We start from the raw sequence: 22051 nt of genomic DNA, 5'->3' as shown, positions 1-22051 counted from the left end.
AGGCTGTATATCAATCCAAAAATTATTATATCATCAAATATGCAATACAGAATCATGAGCCGAAAACAAAAATTGTAAATAAAACATCCCAATTGCAACAGAATCATGGAAAATAATGTTGAATAAAAAATAACCTACCAGTAATGAGTACATGGTTGGAGTCCATAGAAAAAGAAAAGAAATAGAAAAACAGCAAGTTATAACATATACAGTTGATATACATCTGGTGATCTACAAAAATAAAATATCACAAGTCTAAGTGATGTTGTATATTGTAGGTGGCTTAAGAGAAGATATAATTCAGGAAAAATACTCTACCTGAGGCTGAAATAGCAGGTACGTGTTCAGGGGTCGAATCCCCACGATATTTCGTAAGCAAATAGTCCACACTGGCGCCGTTGGGCATAACCAGTGTAAATGGCGGTAAGACGAGTGACGCACATGCACAAACTATTCTTAAGGACACATACCCACTGGAGGGTGAGTTAATTACACTTTCTACTGATACTGACCTTGATTTTTCTCAATACAATCCCTAAGCCATTTGCATTTATCCGTGGATTTACCCAGATGGGCTCTCTCATTACCATTACAGGTAATAACTGATTGCGAAAAATACCAAACTGTTCACCTTACACTCTGAATCACAGTATGTAGCAACTTCCCACATGCTCATCACTAGCATTTATGTCAATTTATGACACTCATAGCTAAGATGCTTAGCCCATGCTAATTCGGATTTTCTTTCTTTTGTATATGTCATAAGTTTCTGTTTTTTTATTTCTTTTTCTATTGACTCCAACCATGTACTCATTATTTATTATTCAACATTATTTTCCATGATTCTGTTGCAATTGGGATGTTTTATTTACAATTTTTGTTTTCGGCTCATGATTCTGTATTGCATATTTGATATTATAATTTTTGGATTGATGTACAGCCTTAAAAACGACCTGAAGGGTCGAAACACGTGTCGGCTGTCTAGTAACCATTAAATTGGATTTGAAGCCAGATTCATTTTGTCATATGGACTTTGTACAAGAATTTTGGGGATCTGCGCATTGAACCTATACTTCCCTCATCTTCATACTTCTTAATGTGGACGCCCTGTTCCCAATTCCTACAACTTCCTCTCTGCCCACCCCTCATCTTTCCAACACATAGCAAGCTCTGGGAACCCGGGACTAGCAGCACTCGGCAATATCCACTATGACAAGCATCCATGCTGCAAGACCATTACAGAGGTAGCAGGCCCAGTAGAACTGCCTGTTTCGTTACATTTGCAAATTGTGTTGCAAGGCATAGCTCCTTCTCGGAGTAAACGATTATCCAGTTGAAACATTGAAAAAAGATGTTTTGGTGCTGTTATTTTCTTTCATGTTTCAGCATGAAAATTAAGCATTATGACAAAACAGAATTATTTTGTAAATGTATCTTGAAGCAGTTGGAAGCCATGCTGCTCCACCATTGGAGGAGGCGATCAAGAACAGCGCCCATAGAGATTTGCTGGGTTCAGTGATCTTCTTTTGACATTTTGAAGTCCAGATATCGCATTCAGATTGTAAAATATTCTATCTCTGAAATTGTGTTTATGCTTGATCTCGTGCTGAGAAAAGATGAAATTGGAATTCTATCTGGGAACGGAGCAGGCCATGACTCATATTGTATTCCTTTCATTGATAAATGGTATTTATACAAGGCACTGTACATATATTATAATCGGTAGCGTTTGACCTTGTTGACCACTCCATACTGGCGGACAGGCTTATGTCGGTAGCTAATTGCTCACTGGCCGCCACCAAATGGCTTCTCTCATTCTTATCTAATCATTCTTATCTAATAGATCTAGTTGGGTGTGTGCCAACGAGGCAAAGGCTCCGGCTATTCAGGTACTCTTTGGAGTCCCTCAGGGAGCCAGTCTTTCTCCTTGTATCTATAATATCTTCATGGCTCCTTTCTTCGCTCATCTCACTCAAGAGGGCATACTCTTTTCTAACTAGGCAGATGACACACAATGTGTCATCCCCCTCGCAGGCCAGCACAACCGGGACGAGAGCGAACTCAATCGCACTTTCTCCATTATTGAAAAATGGTTGATGCTGAATAACCTGGCACTTAATCGTACTAAGATCAAACTCATGGTGGTGGGATCAGAAGACATCCTAGCCAAACTTGACTCAGCCTATAATACTTCCAGCTGGGGGAAACTCAAATCGCCACCCTCCCTAAAGTTAAAATCTTGGGAGTGGTCCTGGATCAGTCGTTCAATATGAATTCTTACGTAGCCAGTACAGTCGCTTCCGCTACTTACTATATTAAGCTACTAGCCCACCTGAGACCACTTATTTCTAAACAGAATGCTGAGTCTATTGCCAGAGCCATTGTAGGAGCTAAGCTTGAATATTGCTGCAGTTTTCTGGCTGGCTCTAGCAAAGCTACTATTAATCGTCTTCAGGTAGTTCAGAATGGGGCGGTTAGAGTCGTAGCATGGGTATAGGGCCCATGTTTCGGAAGCGCGTCGAGCCCTGCATTGCCTCCCTGTGGAGGCTCGAATATCCTTCAGACTTTCGGTTATCATCTTCAAATGCCTCATGAGTACTATGCCACCTTACTTACAAAGGTACATAGAAAAAAAAACATGCCTTAGAAAGTTGCGCTCCAACAACCAAAATCTTCTCTGTCAGCCAACATTTAAAACCAAAAAAGCGCAACTGGGTGCCTTTGTGTTCATGGCCCCGGCACTTTAGAATGCTCTACCCAGCCAGTTGAGAAGCTCTTCAGTTTTGAGCATCTTCAAAAAGGGTCTTAAAACCTTCCTCTTTAATTAGCTCTCCAGCTGATTGCCTACCTTATGCAACCTTTCCTGTCCCAGGACAGCCTTTGATTGTCTCTCTGTCAGGTTCGTCTTTTTGTCCGCGCCCTCAGACCCATGGGTCTATGGATGCCCATTATAAATGTAATAAAGTAAAAGTAAAGTAAAAAGTACATTGTTTTCCAAAAATATACAATTTACATGTATGAATAGTTTACAGATGGAATTGTGCAACAAAATGGCGAGCCGTGATGAAGAGTGAATTTGAAGTTGATTTTGAAGACAGTCAAAGTTGGTGTGAGATATGGAAACAATAAGAGTATTCCATAGTTGGGGGGGGGGGGGGCGTTGAGGTTGAAGGAGCATAGTGTGGAAATAGTTGTTTTGCTGAGTGTTTTTCACATCCAGTTGGTTAAATGGATGCGATAATAGCGAATAGATAGGGCACTGCAAGCGAATGAAGTACATTGTAATGGAGACTTTGAGCCAGTGAACATAAGCAAGACAGGGAAAAATGGGCTAGATCATGAGATTTGAACGCCCGAGATGAGTCCTACAGATTGAAAAGGCAGGAGAGCATATAAAGGAAGTTCAGCATTCAGTGAAGCCAGGTGGATTAGAGAGAAGTGGGTCAAAGTTTTACAAAATTTTGCTAGAGGAACTAAAACATAGGGCAATATTTTTAATTAGTTGAAGACAAGATCGTTTGATGGCAAAATTCTGTTCCCTGAATGCAAACAATGGGACATGCGAGCAAACACGCCCACGACTCTTTAATGTGATCCTCTTTCCTCAGTGCAGTTCCCATTCGCAGTAATGTGCACCTCACACCAGGAAACACTGCCTCATAGATACCTTATGAACCTACTTTCATTACCGTCCTCTGTTAGAGTCATCGGTGGGCCGTACTCTTCGTCACTTGTCCTGCTGCCTTGGATGTACCTCAAACCCTTTCTCTTTAGAGATCACTGTACTTCTGAGTCTGGGTTTTTAAATGAAGAGTACTACGCCAAGTTCCCCAACCAGAATCTGCAAGCTGTGGTCTTGGATGTGGGGGATTGATAATCGTGCTCAGATGTCTTTGCCTTTGCTTCATCCTCTGCTTCTGGATTCACCTTCCATGGATGTGCTCCACGCATCCATGGATTCAACTCCACCTGGTAGAGCCCTACACTCTTTAGTAAATCCCTTTACTACCCAGAATAGTGGCCTCAGAAATACCACACCCTCTTTCACCTCTGTCAGTTCTAACTGAAAACATAACTGGTGTTGTGTTCTGTTGAGGGGTGTGGGAGGAGACTATCCCTCTCTTCATGTTGGGGTTTGAGGGCAACAGCTTTGTAGATGATGCAACAGGATTCAAAGGTGATACATGCTTTCATCAAGTGCCAGTGCAGCTCGATGAAGGTTGTGTGGTGTGGCTGAATTTGCTGAGTCCTTTGATGATCTGTGCTGCGTGATGTAGGAGACATCTGAGGAGTGCCAAAGTGGTCGCCGGTAGGCCTTCCAGGATGGCACTGTCACCCTCCAGGTGGGAGAGGACAAGCCTTGGACAGTATATCTGGCATTGTTTGCATGGTTGAACGGTTTGATTTTAAGCAGGCTGACTGCAAAAGGCACTTATAAAAACATGTGTGGACTTAAAATGAAACCAAGAAGTCACACTGAATGAGAGACAAGATTGAAACAGTGGAAACCTACATAAACTAGAAGGCTTCAGTATCCATAGTTATATCTAAGTAGTGCGATTTTGAAACGATGGTCAATTTTGAAATGGACATGCTTGCCATATCTGTTGCTTCAACCATCATTTAATAACCGAAGGATGTGAATTAGGAATATTTTCAAAGGTCTTGCAGATTAAAAGAAAGGAATATTGAGACTGAGAGAAGTTCAGAGAGGGCGGACATACTATGCTAGGGTGATGGTCCCTCGGGTTGTGAATCCCTTGGATGCGAGACGCATGGATAGCACACTGGATTCTGCCCATTGAGATTGGTTTTGCCAAGAGTGTCAATGCTTGGCTTCTTCCTCCTGCTTCCAGGCCCCTTGGTATTGGATATATACCTTTGGCGCTGTGTTGTCTCGAAGAACTCAAAAATGGCCCTCAGCTCCCTCAATTTAGATAATTTCTGAGACTGTTAGTCACTTTATCTCATATGTGCTGATAAGCTGACATATGTGGCCCCACATCTGAAGTGAAGGTTTTGGTGAATTCTTATCGCCTGAATTGTACCATAGATTATTTACCAGCTAAGGAAAGTTGTGGCCCTTCTATTGATTCTTAAGGAGCATATGCCTTTTTAGATCCCAGCTCCTCCGGAACTTCCTGTATTTGGTTACAACAGAGGGACGAAAATATTTTGGGCAGCGTTTGAACAAAGATTGGTGTATTAATATTTAACTGGGTTTCCGGTCCCAAGAATGCCGGAATTCGTTATTTTCTCGTGGTATGTATGTATTGCTTTCACATGTAAGTGCCTGTAATTTTTTGACATACAGAATATTGTTATCTTGTACTAGATTTTAATTTTGTACATTGGACATGTTAAAGTATTTTTGTATAATTTTGATATTTGTTGAGCAAGGCAATTTATTCAGGACTGTTCTCTATGATTCGCAACAGAGGTAGTCTGCAAAGTCTAAAGACTTGGGACGTGTCTTTCCTTTAATCTGATGCCATGTCATATGGGGCTGTCCGTCAATGGTTGCTTAGTCTTCACAGTTCCTTGGATGTCACAAAAATGGTAACTCCTTTCCAATGCGCTTGATCACTGGAATCCTGTCCTTGGGAGCTACAAATGATAAATGATGGGTGCCTTTACTAGAAGAGGAAGCTTTGCTTCCGGCTTTGTGTAAAACCAAGTCCAGTATGCAATGAGCTCACAACCCAGCTTCCCCACCCCAGAATATAAGCTACAGCCCCTTTGTCATGCTAGATTGTCTTCCTTGACTTTGCTGATGCCTTCTGTTGGAGGGGATTCTCAGAGTTCCGATATTCAACTTCAACACTACCCTACCCCCTCCCTTGGTTGCAGAAGAAAAACCTTGGTGATGTTGGTAGTGAAATGTTCTCTTTCCTATTAAGCAAAGATTTTGGAAAGGCTGTTGAGAAGATTTCTGTGGTTTCACCACTAGCTTGAGATCTTGGAGGAGATTGCAAAATTGGGCAGCATCTGCTTAAAGCCTGCCTTCCGTTGGGGCATGATAATCAATAATCCAGGAACCGATGGAACATCATCCCTTTTCATGTAGCATTCCAACAATCTGAACTGTTGCCTGGTGAATATTTCGAGAGGTGGGACAATGAACAAAAGCTATTTCTTGTGCTTCTGAACCATATGTTGAGATTCCTGTAGTCCATCAGAAGACTAAGGCCCTCATTATGAATGATCCGATCCAGAAAAAAGTACCAGTAACAACGATGCTGCAGGTACGGACTGTGAACTACTGGCAGGCCTGACCGGCAGAAAAATCGCCGGAGCACCGGCACTGTTACCAACGGTGCTTCAGTGTTTGCATTGGGGCCTTCCTGTTCTGCCGCCGCCCGCAATATCCCGGCATTTCCGGGGTATCGGGCGGTGGAAACGGTAAGCTGAGTTTGCTGGTAGGCACTGGCGGCCTACCGGCAACCTCATTATGAGGGCCTGCATATTTGAGAGGATTCCTCACATGGAGCACTCTGAAATGCAATCTTATGCTACTCATAGAATGGCGCAAGAGCCGTTGCTCGGTTTAGCAGCTATTCCGACATGCTCTGCTGCAGTGGCCCTATGGGTTACAGATTTGCAAGAGTGTGCGTCCAAATCATACTCATCCATAGTGGGCGGGGGATTTAATATGCCCTTTCCACCAGGAGACACAACCTTTTGTCTGGACCTGCCATCTGTGTTAAAAGTACCACATATGCCCAGCCATTGTGAGAGCTGCTAGGCCCCGCACTGTCACACATTCCCCAATGCTGAGGTTGGGATTCGCAGGTTGAGGGATAAGGTCTGGAACTGGTTGTGGAATTAAAAGAAGCTTGAGGACAAACATGGAGGGTCATGCGTCATACGTTCGATCGGGTCTTTATTAAGAATGAAAAATATTTTTATGTATATTACCATATATATGATTTCATTTTTCCTTTCTTGCTAATTATTTGTTTTGCCCTTTATTTTTAAATAATGGGGAGTTAAACTCCCCTGTCCCCAGTCCATTCCACATCCCTCCCCTTCTCTGACATTTGCATCTCTCCACCCCTTCTTTTCACTTTATGCACCTTCCTAAATTGCACATACATTCCATTTCCCAACGCCCCTTCTCAATGGCGAGGTCACGCTGCTGGGTGCCTAATGGATTTTTCGAATTATAGACTGTGCACTGTATGACATTATGTGCCATTGTTTATTTACGGGGAGCGCAGTAGTGGCCAGGTATTTCGGTTGACGTTTTGTGGGCAGTTTGGCTGCCCTATTAGTTCCATAGTAGTTCTATGTTGGTGCAGATTGCCAGCCTTTGGCTAGCAAGTTTGTGGTATTTTATTTTTAACTAGATTTATGTAATTTCCTCCCGCTCATATGAAGCCTTTCGGTTTCATAGTTGTATTTTGGAGTATAGTGCCAGCCTTTGGCAACCAATTTTGTGGTATTTTATGAACTAGATTTATGTAATTTCCTTACCCCCATGTCAAGTATTTTGGGTCCATTTTTGTAACTTGGCTGCATCAGCAAGAAGCATTGTGGGCACAAATAATGTAGCGCCATCTTTTTTCGTTTAGTAGTTACCTAAATTGTATGCAATATCAGCGTTTAAAATATTTGTAGGCTATACAGCTCCACAGCAGCGAGGCTTCTATTTATTGATGGTTCTTGATCATTTCTAGTACGATCAAAGGGTTCCATGTGTTAATATCCCTGCAATACAAAAATATCACCATATTTTTGCAGCGATATGAAGCCATGGAACCTGTGGGGGACACCCACGCAGACCCCATAATTTTTTTACTGGAGCGTGGGACATCCCTGCAACCCCCAGTCCCAATAACCCCATAAATTATCCCCTCTAATAATATCCCCTATGGCCTTATCCCACGACCATATATATGGCTATAGTATTGGTGGGGAAAATATTGCCTGATAACGATCGAAGTGAGTGTTAGTAATGCTGGATGTTTTTTTTTTTTTGTTGTTCTACTGTATAGTGCTTCGCCCGCACAGGCTTCCACCAGACAGATTCCGCTGGTATGGTGGACGCGGTCTACTGCTCCCTCAGGCGGGCATGACTGAGTGGAGAAGAGAATTGCCTAGCACAGCTCATCATCTCCCCTGACCACTGTTTGATCCCCGGATTTGATAATTTAGTATTGCCTCCTCAGGACCGTGGAAACAAAATGCTGTCCCTCCAGTATGTATGTATGTATGTAGTCGATTGGTGTAGTGCAGAGGAAGCACTGGTGCACTGCATTTGGCACACACGTTACCTCTGCATTAAAAAACGACAATAAAATAACTATAGGGCCTGTTCTGACCAATGGAATGTTGATTCTCTATTGCCTTCATTTGATGGCCATTATTTATATGGTTAAATACAAGTCTACAGATTTTGTGCTGTCTTTTTCCTGGGTCCCAGGTCCACCTGCTCATGGCTTGATTGACCTTGCTTGATCTACAGGCGATCGGTGCGATGCTCCCATGATGTAACTCCTCTGGGACCACCCTCGTGGAGTAGCGCATGAGAAGTCAGGGATGTTGTCCCTTTCATCGTCTGCCTGGCATTTTAACGTGCATATTACAATGAATATGCTCATCGAATTTTTTAGGGGGGTGGGAAAGGGCAGATAAGCGTTTGGGCGGGTAGGCAATAGCCAAAAATAAGTGTGGGAGGGCCCCAAAAAAAGATGAGCATTTTCGTTGGAATGTACACGTTAAAATGACAGGGAATGAAATTGCAGGTGATTAAATGACATGGAACCGTCTCCAACATGAAGGTGTTCTGTTCAGGGTGTCATTGCACAGTTACAACCTTGAGAGCATATCTATTCCCCAAATGCAAAATGTCTTGATTGGACCAATGGCTAAGCTCTTGTTCGTTCTCTTTAATGTTTCTTCCCACCTCAGCTATCCGTTGCTGCCATAGCAATTAACATCTACCGCGTGTCGACCGTTGATGGGCTGCTGAAAGATCTGCTGGAGGAACAGAGCACCTTTCCCAACTTTGAGCCCTTGGCGTATTGGCAGCTGCAGTTCAACAATGTTGCGGCGGTGACTGTGTTTTTTGCCTGGGTGAAGGTATGGACATTTCTTTTTTGGGCAGGGCTTACCCATTTGTGAATTCCTTTCTCACCTAACTGTCTGTAATGTAATGTAATGTAATGTAATATGCTTGCAGTCCATCTTCTCTCTGCTTTCTGTTTCGGGGATCTTGCTCAACTGGGCGTGGACCACCCATGCTTGCCCTCCTTTGCGTAGCAGTTGGCAATGGTTGATGTGGTAGCGGAGCACAGTGTAAAGGACACTACTCGCAAGCTATGCAATGAAGTTGCATTCATTCAACCTACATTTTTCGTTGTCTGACCTTAATTGGATGACTACTCCTGTCACTGTTTTCATAACACAGCCTTTGGTTCCCTCCTTGTCCCTGCCCCGTACTGAGGGGGGGAGTGCACATTTATACTGAATAATCAGGGTTGTCTGATTGGGCTATTTGCAGCCTTCCAAAAATCTTGCTGCGCAGGAAAATCTGACTTTGTGCTGCTTTTGGCATTCATTTCCCATTGCATCCAGTTGTGCAGCAAATAGTGCCGTGTTGCCCTTGCTGCAGAGGTGGGGGAATGGTAAAGGCATGCAGCCGAGGGGCGGGGCAAGATGATGTTCATCTGAAATGGGCGCAGTAGGCAGATTGCCCATTAACCAAAGCCGACTGAACTATAACCTCCAAGCTCACAGGGGAGGCCTGCTGCTAGTTAAGGCCTGCCTTGTTGCATGGGGTCCCTACCTTGTAACAGAACCATTTTAGCAATGGGCGTAGAAGTTTTCTTTTTCTGGGGCAGTGCTTCTGAGTGGCGAGGCATTCGCAGTGGTGTTGGAGGCCTGCAGGGGGAATTTATTTAGCAATATACTAATTCGGCTTTTCACAAAATAGGAATATGGTATTGTAAAAGTTCAAGCACTTCCAGCCTAATGTGCTCGTTTTCATGGCGAATTGGGCGTGTGCAGATTTTTCGAATTGTTCCATATCGGTTCCATTTGCGAATGCAGTCCTGGTTTTTGCTCTGCATTCTGGGACGTGTAGTGCTTGGTTTATAATTGTCAGATGGTGCAAACGGGGAAGCAGGACTGAATGGGCTACCTACACCTTATGGGGGCACGTTCAGAGCTCTGCACATGCCAGTCCCCTGGGATTGTTTTGGGAATAAAACAGAGATACTACTTTGTGTTCTATACTGCTATATTTTCTGAAATACAGCACTTCATATTTACTTTGCTGTCACTGATTGTAAATTGTGTTGCCTTTCTACCAGATTTCTCTCAAATATTGTGCTGTATCATGTACCATATTCGCCCATTATTCTTTTGCTTTTTTAATTCTGCAGGGACTTCCCCAGATGCTCCTTCGTGAAAGTTTCATTAGGGCCCCATTAAGGCCTGGTGGAGTTTGTGGGTGAAATATCACTAGCAGTAATTGGTACCATTACCAGAGGGATTTAGAAAACTCTGATCAATCACTAAAGTGGCACTTACCCAGGAATAACAGTAGAGGCCATTTTCTTTTTTAATTAAACAGTGGTATTGCAGAAACACCACTTGCTGTAATTCTATCTATCCATTTTCAGTAAATTAATAATGGTGGTAATGGATAGTGTTTAGTAGTTGTTCCTACCACTACTGTAAACCTGTTTCCAATGTGGGGTACATTTTGAGGGCATCAGAGATTGCCACTTTCTCTCCTCCTTCCAATGTTCCAATGATAGCAGTCTTTTTGCTATATTGAATAGAAGTGCTTGCACTTCTATTTTGTGCTGTAACGAAACTTTAAAACAATTGTCTGGACACCGTACAATGCTGGCATGTATTGTGGGTGCAGATGCAGCATCATGGAAGCTTTACAGTGGCAATGGTGATGTACACTGTGTGCACAAGTTTCATGAACATATTTAGCAGTTGCAATGCTGGCATTTATCATGAGCACAGTCCTCATGAACGTTCTTTACAGGGTAAATGGTGCTCTCTATCGTGGGTGCAACATCATGAAAGTTTTACACTGAGATTGCTTCCGGGTATTGTGGGCACATAATAAGCATTTTACAATGGCAATGCTGGTATATATTGTGGACACGTGCATCATGAACATGTTGTTGACCTGTCTATTGATTTATTTGCATGTGTTAACCTACTGAACAGTTAGTAAGTTGTATGGCCTGTTACTGAATTTATTTCACAAATTGTGCGATAACGTTTACCATTTCAACTCATTATTTTAAAAACATTCTCACAGGGAATCACGCAGCCCCCTGTTGCATTACTTGTAGGTCCATCACTACACTCAGTCCCTCGTGCTGATTCGGAAGAAATTCTAATGCCCATCCACAGTGTACAGGAGAAGTCAAATACCCCTACCCGTAGCTCCTCCCCCATGTTGCCTATATGTTGAGAGCCGGAAATTGCGACATGAGTAGTACCAGTGAGCATGCCTATACCGCAAAGAATCCTCGAGAAAATGTATCCACTGAGAAAACTCTATATGCTTTCAAGAAGGAGAAATGGCCTTCTGGGAAAAGTCCCCGGAGAAGTATGAAAATGAATGAGAAAAAAGACTGACGTCACATTAAACAGAACTGATGGATCGAGAAAAACACAAATAAAGAATATAGACATTCTATAGGATCTGAGGATGAGGTGTTGAAGAAAAAGCAACATTTCGGGATCAAAATGAAGATGCTGCTGCATAGAAACACTGGAAAAAATGCAAAGTCATTTTACAATTGTACAGATGCTTTAATGTAAGTAGACAAAATAATCCTGAGGCAGGCTACGTAGTGAATAGATTGCGGCAATGTGCCAATATATATATACATAGGAATGTATAGAATATGGATGTTCCACAATGCACTTTAGCAAATTTGGACCCCGTGAATAGAAAGGGCTTGAAGTGTGGTGCAGTTGAAAATAGCTGATGGCGAAGGAGAATTCAAGAAAGGCTGGCTGGTCCAGCACCAAGAGTCGGGTCATGATTCATTCTGTACCCTGATCTGTTCCCTTTTCAGATTTGGAGTCCCTCTCTTGATGTTGAGTCTCAGACAAATTCTTGAACCATTCACAGGACAAGAAGATTTTGGACTATCAATTTACATGAATATGTGCTGAAAGCTATCACAATTGTTGTTGTGTGCTTGTTATTTTTATCTTGTATGACTCTGCAATAATTTGATTGTAGGTGTTATTAGGTGATCTGTACACTCACTAATATTATTAGTGGGTTAAAAGAAATTTTGGTTTTGGTAGACGGCAGACTACCCCTGATGAATTTCTGTTTACTTTGCCTACACACACGTTCAGAAACAAACATGTTGGGGAATTGATGAATGAATGAATGAGTATGTCTGAAACTTGAATTAGAATGAATGTAGTGAGCGATTAGGTTGATTCTGGTGACATCTGCACAACACTACCCCAGAGTGATATCAATTTCCTTTCACTCCTGGTTTTCACACTGCTTATTATTTCTTGGCATCTGTGGTGATTACTCTATATATTTTTTTGTTTATTCTGCTGTTTTACTTCCTAATTGTGAAGAGGTACATGTTACCAACATTTACACTCTATACCAGTTGTCTGGTTATTGAAGTCTTTTAAATGTTTGACTATGAACTAACTCATAGTTTCTTAATGATGCTGAAAAATTAATAAATGACATATATATTTTTTTAAAAACTTGTTTGGAATGTAATCATTAACTAGTGACTAATGCTGCAAGCATTGGGACGCTATTTGAAAAGGGATCAAATCAAGCCCCTTGGCACTGTTTTGTGTGTTGTTTTAGGCTTCGCCTACAAAGTATAGAGGTTGTGCCAAAAAGAGGGCTCATTAATCCTCTTACCTCCCCATAGGTGTTTGTTTGTCGGGTCACCGTGAGCCTGATTGCCTGTCAAAGAAGCTACATGAATGTGAGAAAGAAACAAACTTCTGTTTGAGGTGAAATGGAAAAAGACTGAAGGTGCCAAGCGTTCATCATTTAATAGTATTTTATGCAACGAAAAGCTCAAACGTGGTCTCCAGCCACATGGTCAGATAGACCTAGACTTTGGGTCGGGCTACACCAAAACCAGAAGATAAGACCATGACACACTCCCTTTTATTCTCAGCCACAGTGAGCCTCTACAAGGCCAAGTTCAAAGCCTAATTGAATGACACACCGCAGGAGTGATGATAGATGTTGGGCTAATTGGGTGGGGAGGCATGACCAGGCCAACCCTCCCAGCACATGGGGTAACAAGCTTGCGTGCTGCTAGCAAGTGGAATATTCCAGAAGGGTACAAGTGTGCCAACCAATTATAGAGGGCCACGTATCAAAGAGCCCTATAGTTTGTGTAACCAATAGGGTGTGAGTAGTAGTATGACACGGAAGATGACTTGCATTTGGAATGGGCTAAGTTGTCCACCTGATCTTGGAGACCCAATCCCAACCCCCGCCAGTATGGAACGTATACCTAGATGTGCCCTTTAAGCCTATATCATCCCCTAGTAGGGTTTTCTTATTTGCCACGTAGGATGACGTCAGTAGTGACATATTTCTAGTACAAGAATGTTGTTTTTTCATGAAATGCTTAAAGGGCGAGAAATCAAGTTGATGTCCATTGTAACTCCCTGTTTTAGATAATTGTTAATAAAACTGTACTAAGTTTTTCCAACTTCCTAAATCCGTTTGATTATTGATGTATGAGTAAGTTCTGCATCCCCATCCATCTCTAAGTATTGCTACCTCGTCTTAAAGGGCCCCAGTTCCCGGTGTTCAACTGAAAAAGTTCACCAGCTGCCACTGACCCGCAATTATTTAAAATGTTGATGCCACCTCAAAAGCCATCCGCCCACACTGGCATAAGAATGTGTAGGACACAGCAGTCTCAACTGTGCACCTGCGAGGCCAGGGCAGCAGGTAGAATGTACTGCTGAATCACATCCAGCTCTCCCTCCTAAACCTCAGACTGGAATCCAGCACGGCAAGCTACTGCTGAAAGAACTTCACACATCGTGCCATGTTCTGGGCTTTCATTACGTTAAAGCATGTGCTGCCATGCTTGGCCGCTCATATGCATGTTTGAACTTCCTGGTCGCTGCCCAATGAACAGTGGTGGGGGTGTCTGGTGATGCAGCCCTGCAGTTGCTTTTGCACTGCTATTCTAAGTCAATCACCCATCCTCACGGATTTGCCAATCTTGTTCCTTTCCTGCAGTCAATTCTTTAGGGTTTTTGTCAAACTTGATGGGCTTTTGAGCCGCCTATGCCTCTTTCCTATTGCCATGCTTCCTCAGACATGTCTTTTAAAAGTAACCTGCCTTGTGTGGGTCCTGGAGAAGCGTATTATCTGTGTCAGATCATCAAAGAGACTATATGCGTTGCCGGCCTTGTGCAACTGCTCTCAACGTTATTCTTTTCAAGTTATGGTTCTTTCCTCGGAGCTGTAGCCCATAAGCAAGTGAGACTTTCGGCACTAAGAATACTACATCCATCAAAGGTATCCCAACTATCTAGATAATACATTTCTGGTGCCAACAGCTATATGCATATCATTTGGAGCTGCTTCTCACTGTAACAAGGTTTCCATCCCAAAGACTTTGCATTTTTCTACTGGCTATTAGTGGAGCTCCCATCTACTCTGAACACATATCCAGGACTGCAAGAGTGCTCACCTGGCATCTGAAAACCGATTGCATCTCCACATATTTCCAAGGCCTTCAATGCCTGGTAGGGAGACTACTGTACTCACCCAAAGCATTTTCTGAGGCGTAGGCTATATTATAATATGTCATAGGTTATCTATAATGTGCCTAATACCCAGAGGTTTCTAATCGCGGACCCGGGGATCGAACCTGTGGTGCTCAGTGTCGTCTTGCTTCCAAGGCGAGCATGTTAGTCCTGAGCTATCCTCCAGAGACGATGCAGTCTCTTAGAGAATATTACTGATTCTCTTTTAGAAAAAACTTGAACCTTAGTGCAGGGTACTTTGTCTCCAGCTGGACCCGCTAATAAGCCCAATTGCACAGGCTTTTGGCAAGGATTCTGTCCCTTCAAGGTATTTCACAATAACATAGCATAGGGAACGAACAAACAAACGATTATATGGGAAAGAAAGAGTCGGAGAATTCACCACTGCCAATGAGGTTCCTTGCTACTATTGTGGGCAATAAAGAGTGCCAAACACTTACAATCATTATAATTATAATTGGCTTTTTATAATGCGCTTAATTATGAAGAGGTCTCTAAGTGGGTACCCAGGATTCAAACCTGTTGTTGTTGTGAGTTGTCTTGCTTCCAAGACAAGCATGTTGCCACTGAGCTATGCTACCAGTACCAGTACCCGTACTCGTATATGATTGTGATATAGCAATGCGATAGTTAACCTAACTCAAATCATTGTAAATGAATTGGTCCTAATAGCCGTGGCCAAACACATTAACAACATGCAATGTAGCCAGCTGCAGTAAGTTGTCACCTTTCCACCTTTGCCAAAACAAATGAGGTGATGGCTGGACGGTTTAGAATGAATCTTAAGCCTCTGGTAATTGCTCTGCGTAACCCTCCTGACCATCGTTCCTCCGCCTGACAAGCCATTAAAGAAAGGGGGAAGACCATAGGCAAATCGGGCTTGGTCCCACCCCAAATCTCGTGCTCCAAATCTTCTGCATGAGACCACGAGCAACCCCAGACATGTTTAGGCCTTATTGGGTGTCATTAGTGAGGTATAGCCTGGCCAATCACCATTGCAGCAGTCTAAGGTAGCAAAGGCTCTGGGATGAGGAGACGGAATAGGTCGGCAGCCCTTCTTCTCCACAGGTATAGCGGACATGCAGTGTGACAAGCTTGGAGAGAGATTGTATCAGAATTCAAGCATGTCCTTAAATCTAGATGAGTACAGAAAATCATAACATGTGTGCAGATCTGAGAAATGTTCACCAAGCTTAACAGACAAGAAGTGCTGAACTAGTAGTGTAGTTAAAGAAGACCCATCCATTGCCTGGGAGTAAATGCAATCTACACGAAGCTTGGGGGCGCACGGCTGGTAGAGGAATGGTTTCTGTTTACAATCTAAGGAGGCAAGCTGGTTTCTATTCAACTTAGGTGTCATCCCTGAGAGAGAGGGTGTATATTGCCCTTCAACTTTGCGAAGTAACAAAGTTTTCACAGTCAACTTCCATGGGCACTCTTGTTTCCCTGATCACAGATCTATAGGCTGAAGCTATGTTTTTAACATAGGGCCTCCACGTAAAATGGGGCGGAGGCACCCGCAGCAATAGGACCGGGATCCAGTTCAGCCGATCAAAAGCATGTCCGCCTCCCCCATTCATTCCTGTAGTAGAGCTGATATGAATCATGAGGTGCACCTGTAGTTCTGATGGCCAAACTTGTTTCTCGAAGTGCCTGTTTAACATTGGACATTTCAGGTAACATTGATTGGGTTGCAACCTTTGAATACTCAAATATCTAACCTACCGAATAGGTTACTTACCTGTAAACTACAATACATTCTTCCTACCTTTAGACAGGATAAAGTACTGTTTTCATAACATCTTTTCATAGTCATTCCTCTATTGAATATTATATTAAACGGTTTCTTAAACTGCTCTTCACATCGCCAAAGAGTTTCTCTGTTCTGTGCAACCATCATCGCTAACACTAGGTCTGCCAAGGATTCTTTGAAGGAAACCTTTTGTCTAGTTGTAGGTCATTGTCTCTCAGCCCTGAGAACAGAGATGAGAGAATCGTTCCAAACATCTTATGCGACGGACGAGTTCAGATTTGGGTCCTGTTGTTTATCCTTCTGTCTGGGGGAAGATCTCAGCCAGCTTCCAAAGGAAAGGCTAGGTTCAAGACTTTCTCTGCCATTTAGTTGCATGATTTCAGGTATTTTATGGGACTGCAGGTGCTCTGGAGGCTGGGTGCTGCCACCTGCTACTTGATAGGTCTGGAGGAGGGAAAGGGTGAGAGTGCCAGGTTCCTGAGCCATCATCAGCCAAAAATCTAACGTGGCAGTCAAGCCTCAGAGAACTCAAGGGCTGGCTGAGGGGAGCAGGAATAATGAGCCGGAATATGGAGAGAAACCTGAGCAGAAAGGACAACATCCAAGTCATGAGGGTTAAGGACCCATGGCAGGGGAACCCTCCCATGATTCAAGAAAAGCCCAGATCTAAAGCAGGCTTTCTGTTACCCAAATAATTTCCAGGACAACAGGAGATACTGTTTGCCCTGACATTCAGAGCCCCCCTGGAAAATTTTGCGCATCAATTATAATGATGCCTGTGTCCCAAGACTACTCCACCCCCTGAGAATTACCAGTCACAGCGATTACTATGTTTACAAGCAGGAGATCAACATGTTTACAAGCAGAAATACCAAGGACTGCATGAATGCCTGGCCGGCCTCTCGGGACATGTCCTTTCCTGGTTTGCATTCTTCTTGGCAGACAGGAGCCAGACGCTACCTATACTTCCTTTCTATTCTTCTCCTACTCTGCTTCCCTGTGGGGTTTCCCAGGAATCTGCTCGGTCTCCCTCTTTGTTTAACATCTACATTCAGCCTCTTGTTTTGCTCATCCACTCCCATGGTTTCCGCTGCTATTCTTTGATGATATAGAAATCCTCATCCGGCTGGACGTGGCTCAGCTGGACACAGCGTCTCAGCTCAGGGGTTGCCTGGCAGCAAGGGGCAGATGGATGGGCAGCAATTGGCGCAAGTTAAATGGAGACAAGATGGAGGTAATAGTGGTTAATCCCCCCCACCTCACGGCCCTAACTCTGGCTTTCCTTCTTCCACCTCAGTCTGGTCCTCCGGTTAATGGCCCTCAGAACTTGGCCCCTGTCCATTACCGATATATGAGGTAAAAAGCATTAGCTTCAAATTCGCGCCGTCTTTGTCCATTGTCTATTGCAGCCCATTTTGTTGCTGTTTACAAGGCTGGCTATTTCCTGCGAAGAGTTCTCTGAAAGGGTCTCCCCTTTCTTCCTATCCTTCTGCGCCCCTTGGTGGTTGCCTCTCTTGCTCTCAGCCGTCTAGATTATTGCAACGCTCTATTCCTTGCCCAACCTTTGTATCTACTCCACCATCTACAATTGCCCCAAAACGTATTGCCACTGACACTCTGTATGGTGCTCACACCTCACCTGTCCACTGCACGCTCCATTGGCTGCCCGTGCAACAGCAGGTCTCCTTTAAATCCCTCTCTATTCTCCACTGGTGTTTTTATGGCCTGAGGGCAGGTATGCAGTGATTTTGTTGAATACAAAATAACAAATTGAATTTTTTACTAACCCAAAACGTCTAAAAAAAAAAGAATATTTGTCAAACTTTATATATGTGATTGGTAATGGGAATAGTAGTGGTTCGTTAAAAATTCATTTGTTGTTTTGTGATTCGTTAAAATCACATGTAACCCTGAGGGCAGAGTATCTACAGGAAAGTTTCAACCATATGTCCCTGCGCGTCCATTGCACTCCCAGGTTGCTCATCTTGTCCCGGACCCTCGCTACCATTTGAACACGACAGGGGCGCTCCTTTTCCATCATGGCAGCTAGGCCATGGAATTCATTGCCCTCGAAACTTCGAGACATAGAATACCATCTGGCCTTCTGCTGTACCATGAATACCCATCTGTTCTAGGTTACTCTCTGCCTCTGTTCGCATTATCTAGCATCAAAATGGCCACGGCGAACGTGCGCTTTATAAAAAATTTAAATCAAATCAATCAATGTCCCATTTTCTACACCATGGGAGTCACCAGGGGCATGAGTTAGGAAAGGGGCTAGTCATGGCACGATGCTGTGAGAAGGACCGTGACAGCAGAGTCCCCTTGTGAGAAACTCCTCTGTATTGCTCAGTGGTTCAAGATCAGGACGTCATTAGGGAACCTCCTGTGGTGATGGAGTGAGAATGTGGAGGACTGCCCGTGGAGTTGGGCAAGCAGCATGGGTGGTTCCATGGGAGGCACCAGTCATGTGTTGGGCAAGATGGGGTATCCTCTGTGATGACTTATCCCATGGCAGTTAAATGGAGCCAATCCTGGTGAATAAAGGACCAAACCCCACAGCAGATCTGCGTTGGCTGTTTGTATGCCTTGGTCACAGGTCCGCGACTCCACAAAAAGCGCCCAGAGAACAGATGTGATGTTGGTGGTGACTGGTGATGCAAGGTAGTCAGAAGCAGACTGAAGAGCACAGCGGCGGCAGAGCAGAGCACGAAAGACAGCAGAGTGAACAGGAAGGCGGAAGAAGAGAGGGGCGGTAGAGAGAAAAGGGAAATGGTATCTAAGAAGAAGGCTGCTAAAGATAGCCAGGAGGCTCTAGAAAGAGTGCATCTGTTCCACCTCCGACGACAATGGTTGGGCAGAGTTGCGCTGTGCATTCTAGGGTGCACCCTCAAAGCTCTGTCTGCCAATGCGCTCCAGAGAAGCATTACACAAGTGTCAATACCGGATAGAAGTCCTGACCCTACGACTAGCAGTATGGGAGGTGCACCTAACGAACGCTCTAGATCCTGAAACCGCACTGACTTCAGGAAAGGCCCAAACCAATTACAAAAGTGCATGGTACACTTTAAACCCCATTGACTGTGAGTGATTGACCGAGTAGGGATGTAACGGTATTACGGTATACCGTTAAAGATACTGTGAACCACTTAATCGAACAATAATAACCGTCACATTGTTTATTCCGATATACCGTTCATACCGTTAAGTGTGCTTTTCAATATAATTTGGAAAGGCTGCAGTAAGCAAGTGCTGCACAGTCTTGGTCTTGCACTGTTGGATGTGCCGTCTGCCAAGTAGTTTCAGTTGGAGCAGTTTTTAATGCCATTCCATAAACCACACGTGCCTGACACAAAATCAATATGTTAGCAATAGGAAGGATAAATACAGTGCCAAGAAGGAAGAGGGTTTATTTTGGGTTGCCGGCTTTGGGGTTTACATATTTATAATGGATAATGTTTTCTAAACATATGACAATGGGGGATTTCCCTGGTTCTATCATTGAATTTACTTCTAATTAGTCTCTGCAGTGTCTGTGGGTATTCCCTGCTGCCATACCAAAGGGTAACATGTCCGTGATTACTGAACACCTTTTCACCCACAAGTAAACTTAAGGCTGTAACAAAGAGCGTGCGTGTGTGTATGCGCACAAGCGTATACTACCATCAGCCTCCATTGATCTGTGGCATGCAGGTTATCAAGATGGCAACATGTTCATCTTCACCAGTAGCCAGTGGGGGAGCTAAAAGCCTAAATGACCACTTAAGAAAAGCTATTCAGTTTGCTTTGCCAGTCGCAGCAGTGCTGCCCCCTGCTCCCCTCCTCTCCACACGTGTGTTTGGTGGAAGCAAGGGGTGGCATTTCAGTGGAAAGTATGTTGAAAAGCCCAGTTCCGGGTCTGGTTGCCTGGTTTTGTTTGTGATGATAAATCTGACAATTTATGACCTTTTAGAAAATATTTGTTAAGATTAGTTAGCTCCACCTGCTATACCGCGATAACCATGATATACCGTCATTTGGCAAGAAGGTTATTGTACCGTCATAAAACTAATACCGTGACACCCCTATGACCGAGTACGGCCCTCAAGCAAGTTGTAATGGCTCATTTTTAGTTTCCCTTTTGAAAATTCCTTGTCCCTTTCCCAATGCACACTAACCCTGGGATATTTGTGTTGTAGAGCCCTTTTTCCTGAGTCCAGAGTGGTTTGTTAATTCCTCAGCCATGGCACGCTTCATGCAGTGCTTTTAATATTCTTGCTTCCTAAAATGGTACCCTATAGCTGTAGGAACGTGTTACCCTGAAGACATTTAGTAGCGAACATGGACAAAAAAGGTGACTGTAGAACATAATGCGACGGCATATGGCTTGCGTCTTTCAAGCATTAGGACCCTTCTTTAACACGGCATCTTGTTGGAACTGCTTTTCAGGATAAGACAAATTGTACTATCTCAATATATCAGGTGATGGGCGTGTGGGTGGGGTTGGGGTGAGTTTGGGTGTGTGTTTGGGTTTCTCTGTGTGTGTGTATGTATAAAGGAGTGTAAAATAGCCATTTGATCATACCTTTGAGTGATTGGTTGATTGATTATTTATTATTCGCTTATGCACAAGTGTTTCAAAGCACAACCATTCATGCGGGGGGGGGGAAGACATAGGGAACACAAGACAAACAATGTTACTAAGCATGTTACATTCAGATTATGCAAGTGAACAGAAACCGGAAGGGCGTGGGGGGGGCGGAGGGGGCAATAGGGACCAAGTGCTCCCAGTCCCTTCAGAACATGGGTTAAGTGCAGAGAGATACCACTCTCATGGCTTGTAACTGAAGTGCAGTAGTGCTGCAGCAAGTGCAAGGCCTGGGGGCAAGTGCAGGAGACTGGCGAGGAAGCTTGGGACCTGTGAGGCTCTGAAGGTGCACTAGGCAACCAGGCAGCGAAACTGACGAGAGGAGAGCGAGAGAGCAGAAAGAGGTGGTTAGCAGCGGAGGGGGAGAGTGAAGGAGGAGGCAAAGAGGAAAGTTTTTCCGGAACTTAAGGAGGTGCAGCTCAAGACCGTGAGAGGCAGGGAGGCTGTTCCAGTGGGAGGCACCTGCAGTGGATAAAGATCTCCCCCGCAAGTCTCTGCTTGGAGAAGCGGCTCACCCCCAGAGAGTTGGAGGAAGGCGAGTGGAGGGCTCGGGAAGGTGAGTATTTAGGAAGAGAGCCTTGCAGATAGTGGGCCCAGGCCCCAGAAAGACCTGGGGACAATGCAAAGGGTCTTGCACTTAATCCTTGCAGCCACAGGGAGCCAGTGAAGGGATTTCAGCGCCGGAGAGATGCGGTCCATGGGCTTGTGGCCAAGGATAAGTCTTGAGGTTCTGTTCAGATGAGTTGAAGAGGACGGAGCGTAGAAGAGGATAGGTTGAGAAAGAGGCTGTTGCAGTAGTCCAGCCTAGATAGGACCAGGACTCTGGAAATGGTGAGCCTCTGGGGGAAGATGAGAAAAGGTAGAATATATCTGCAAAGGTGCAGTTGGTAGTG

The 22051-nt window shown here is 44.0% G+C and overlaps 1 protein-coding gene across 1 annotated transcript in view; it reads left to right on the top strand.

Annotated features, from left to right (window-relative positions):
* PKD2 (polycystin 2, transient receptor potential cation channel) overlaps positions 1-22051 on the top strand; it is a 309434-nt gene that overhangs the window by 152232 nt on the left and 135151 nt on the right. Inside the window, exon 7 of the mRNA XM_069630542.1 lies at positions 8914-9084. Coding sequence (XP_069486643.1) covers positions 8914-9084 — 171 coding nt within the window. The remainder of the gene's footprint in view (positions 1-8913; positions 9085-22051) is intronic.

Source organism: Ambystoma mexicanum, chromosome 6q (assembly GCF_040938575.1).
Source record: "Ambystoma mexicanum isolate Mex_15411 chromosome 6q, UKY_AmexF1_1, whole genome shotgun sequence".
In the NCBI taxonomy this organism is placed as follows: domain Eukaryota; kingdom Metazoa; phylum Chordata; class Amphibia; order Caudata; family Ambystomatidae; genus Ambystoma; species Ambystoma mexicanum.
This window is presented reverse-complemented; position numbering and strand designations above follow the sequence as displayed.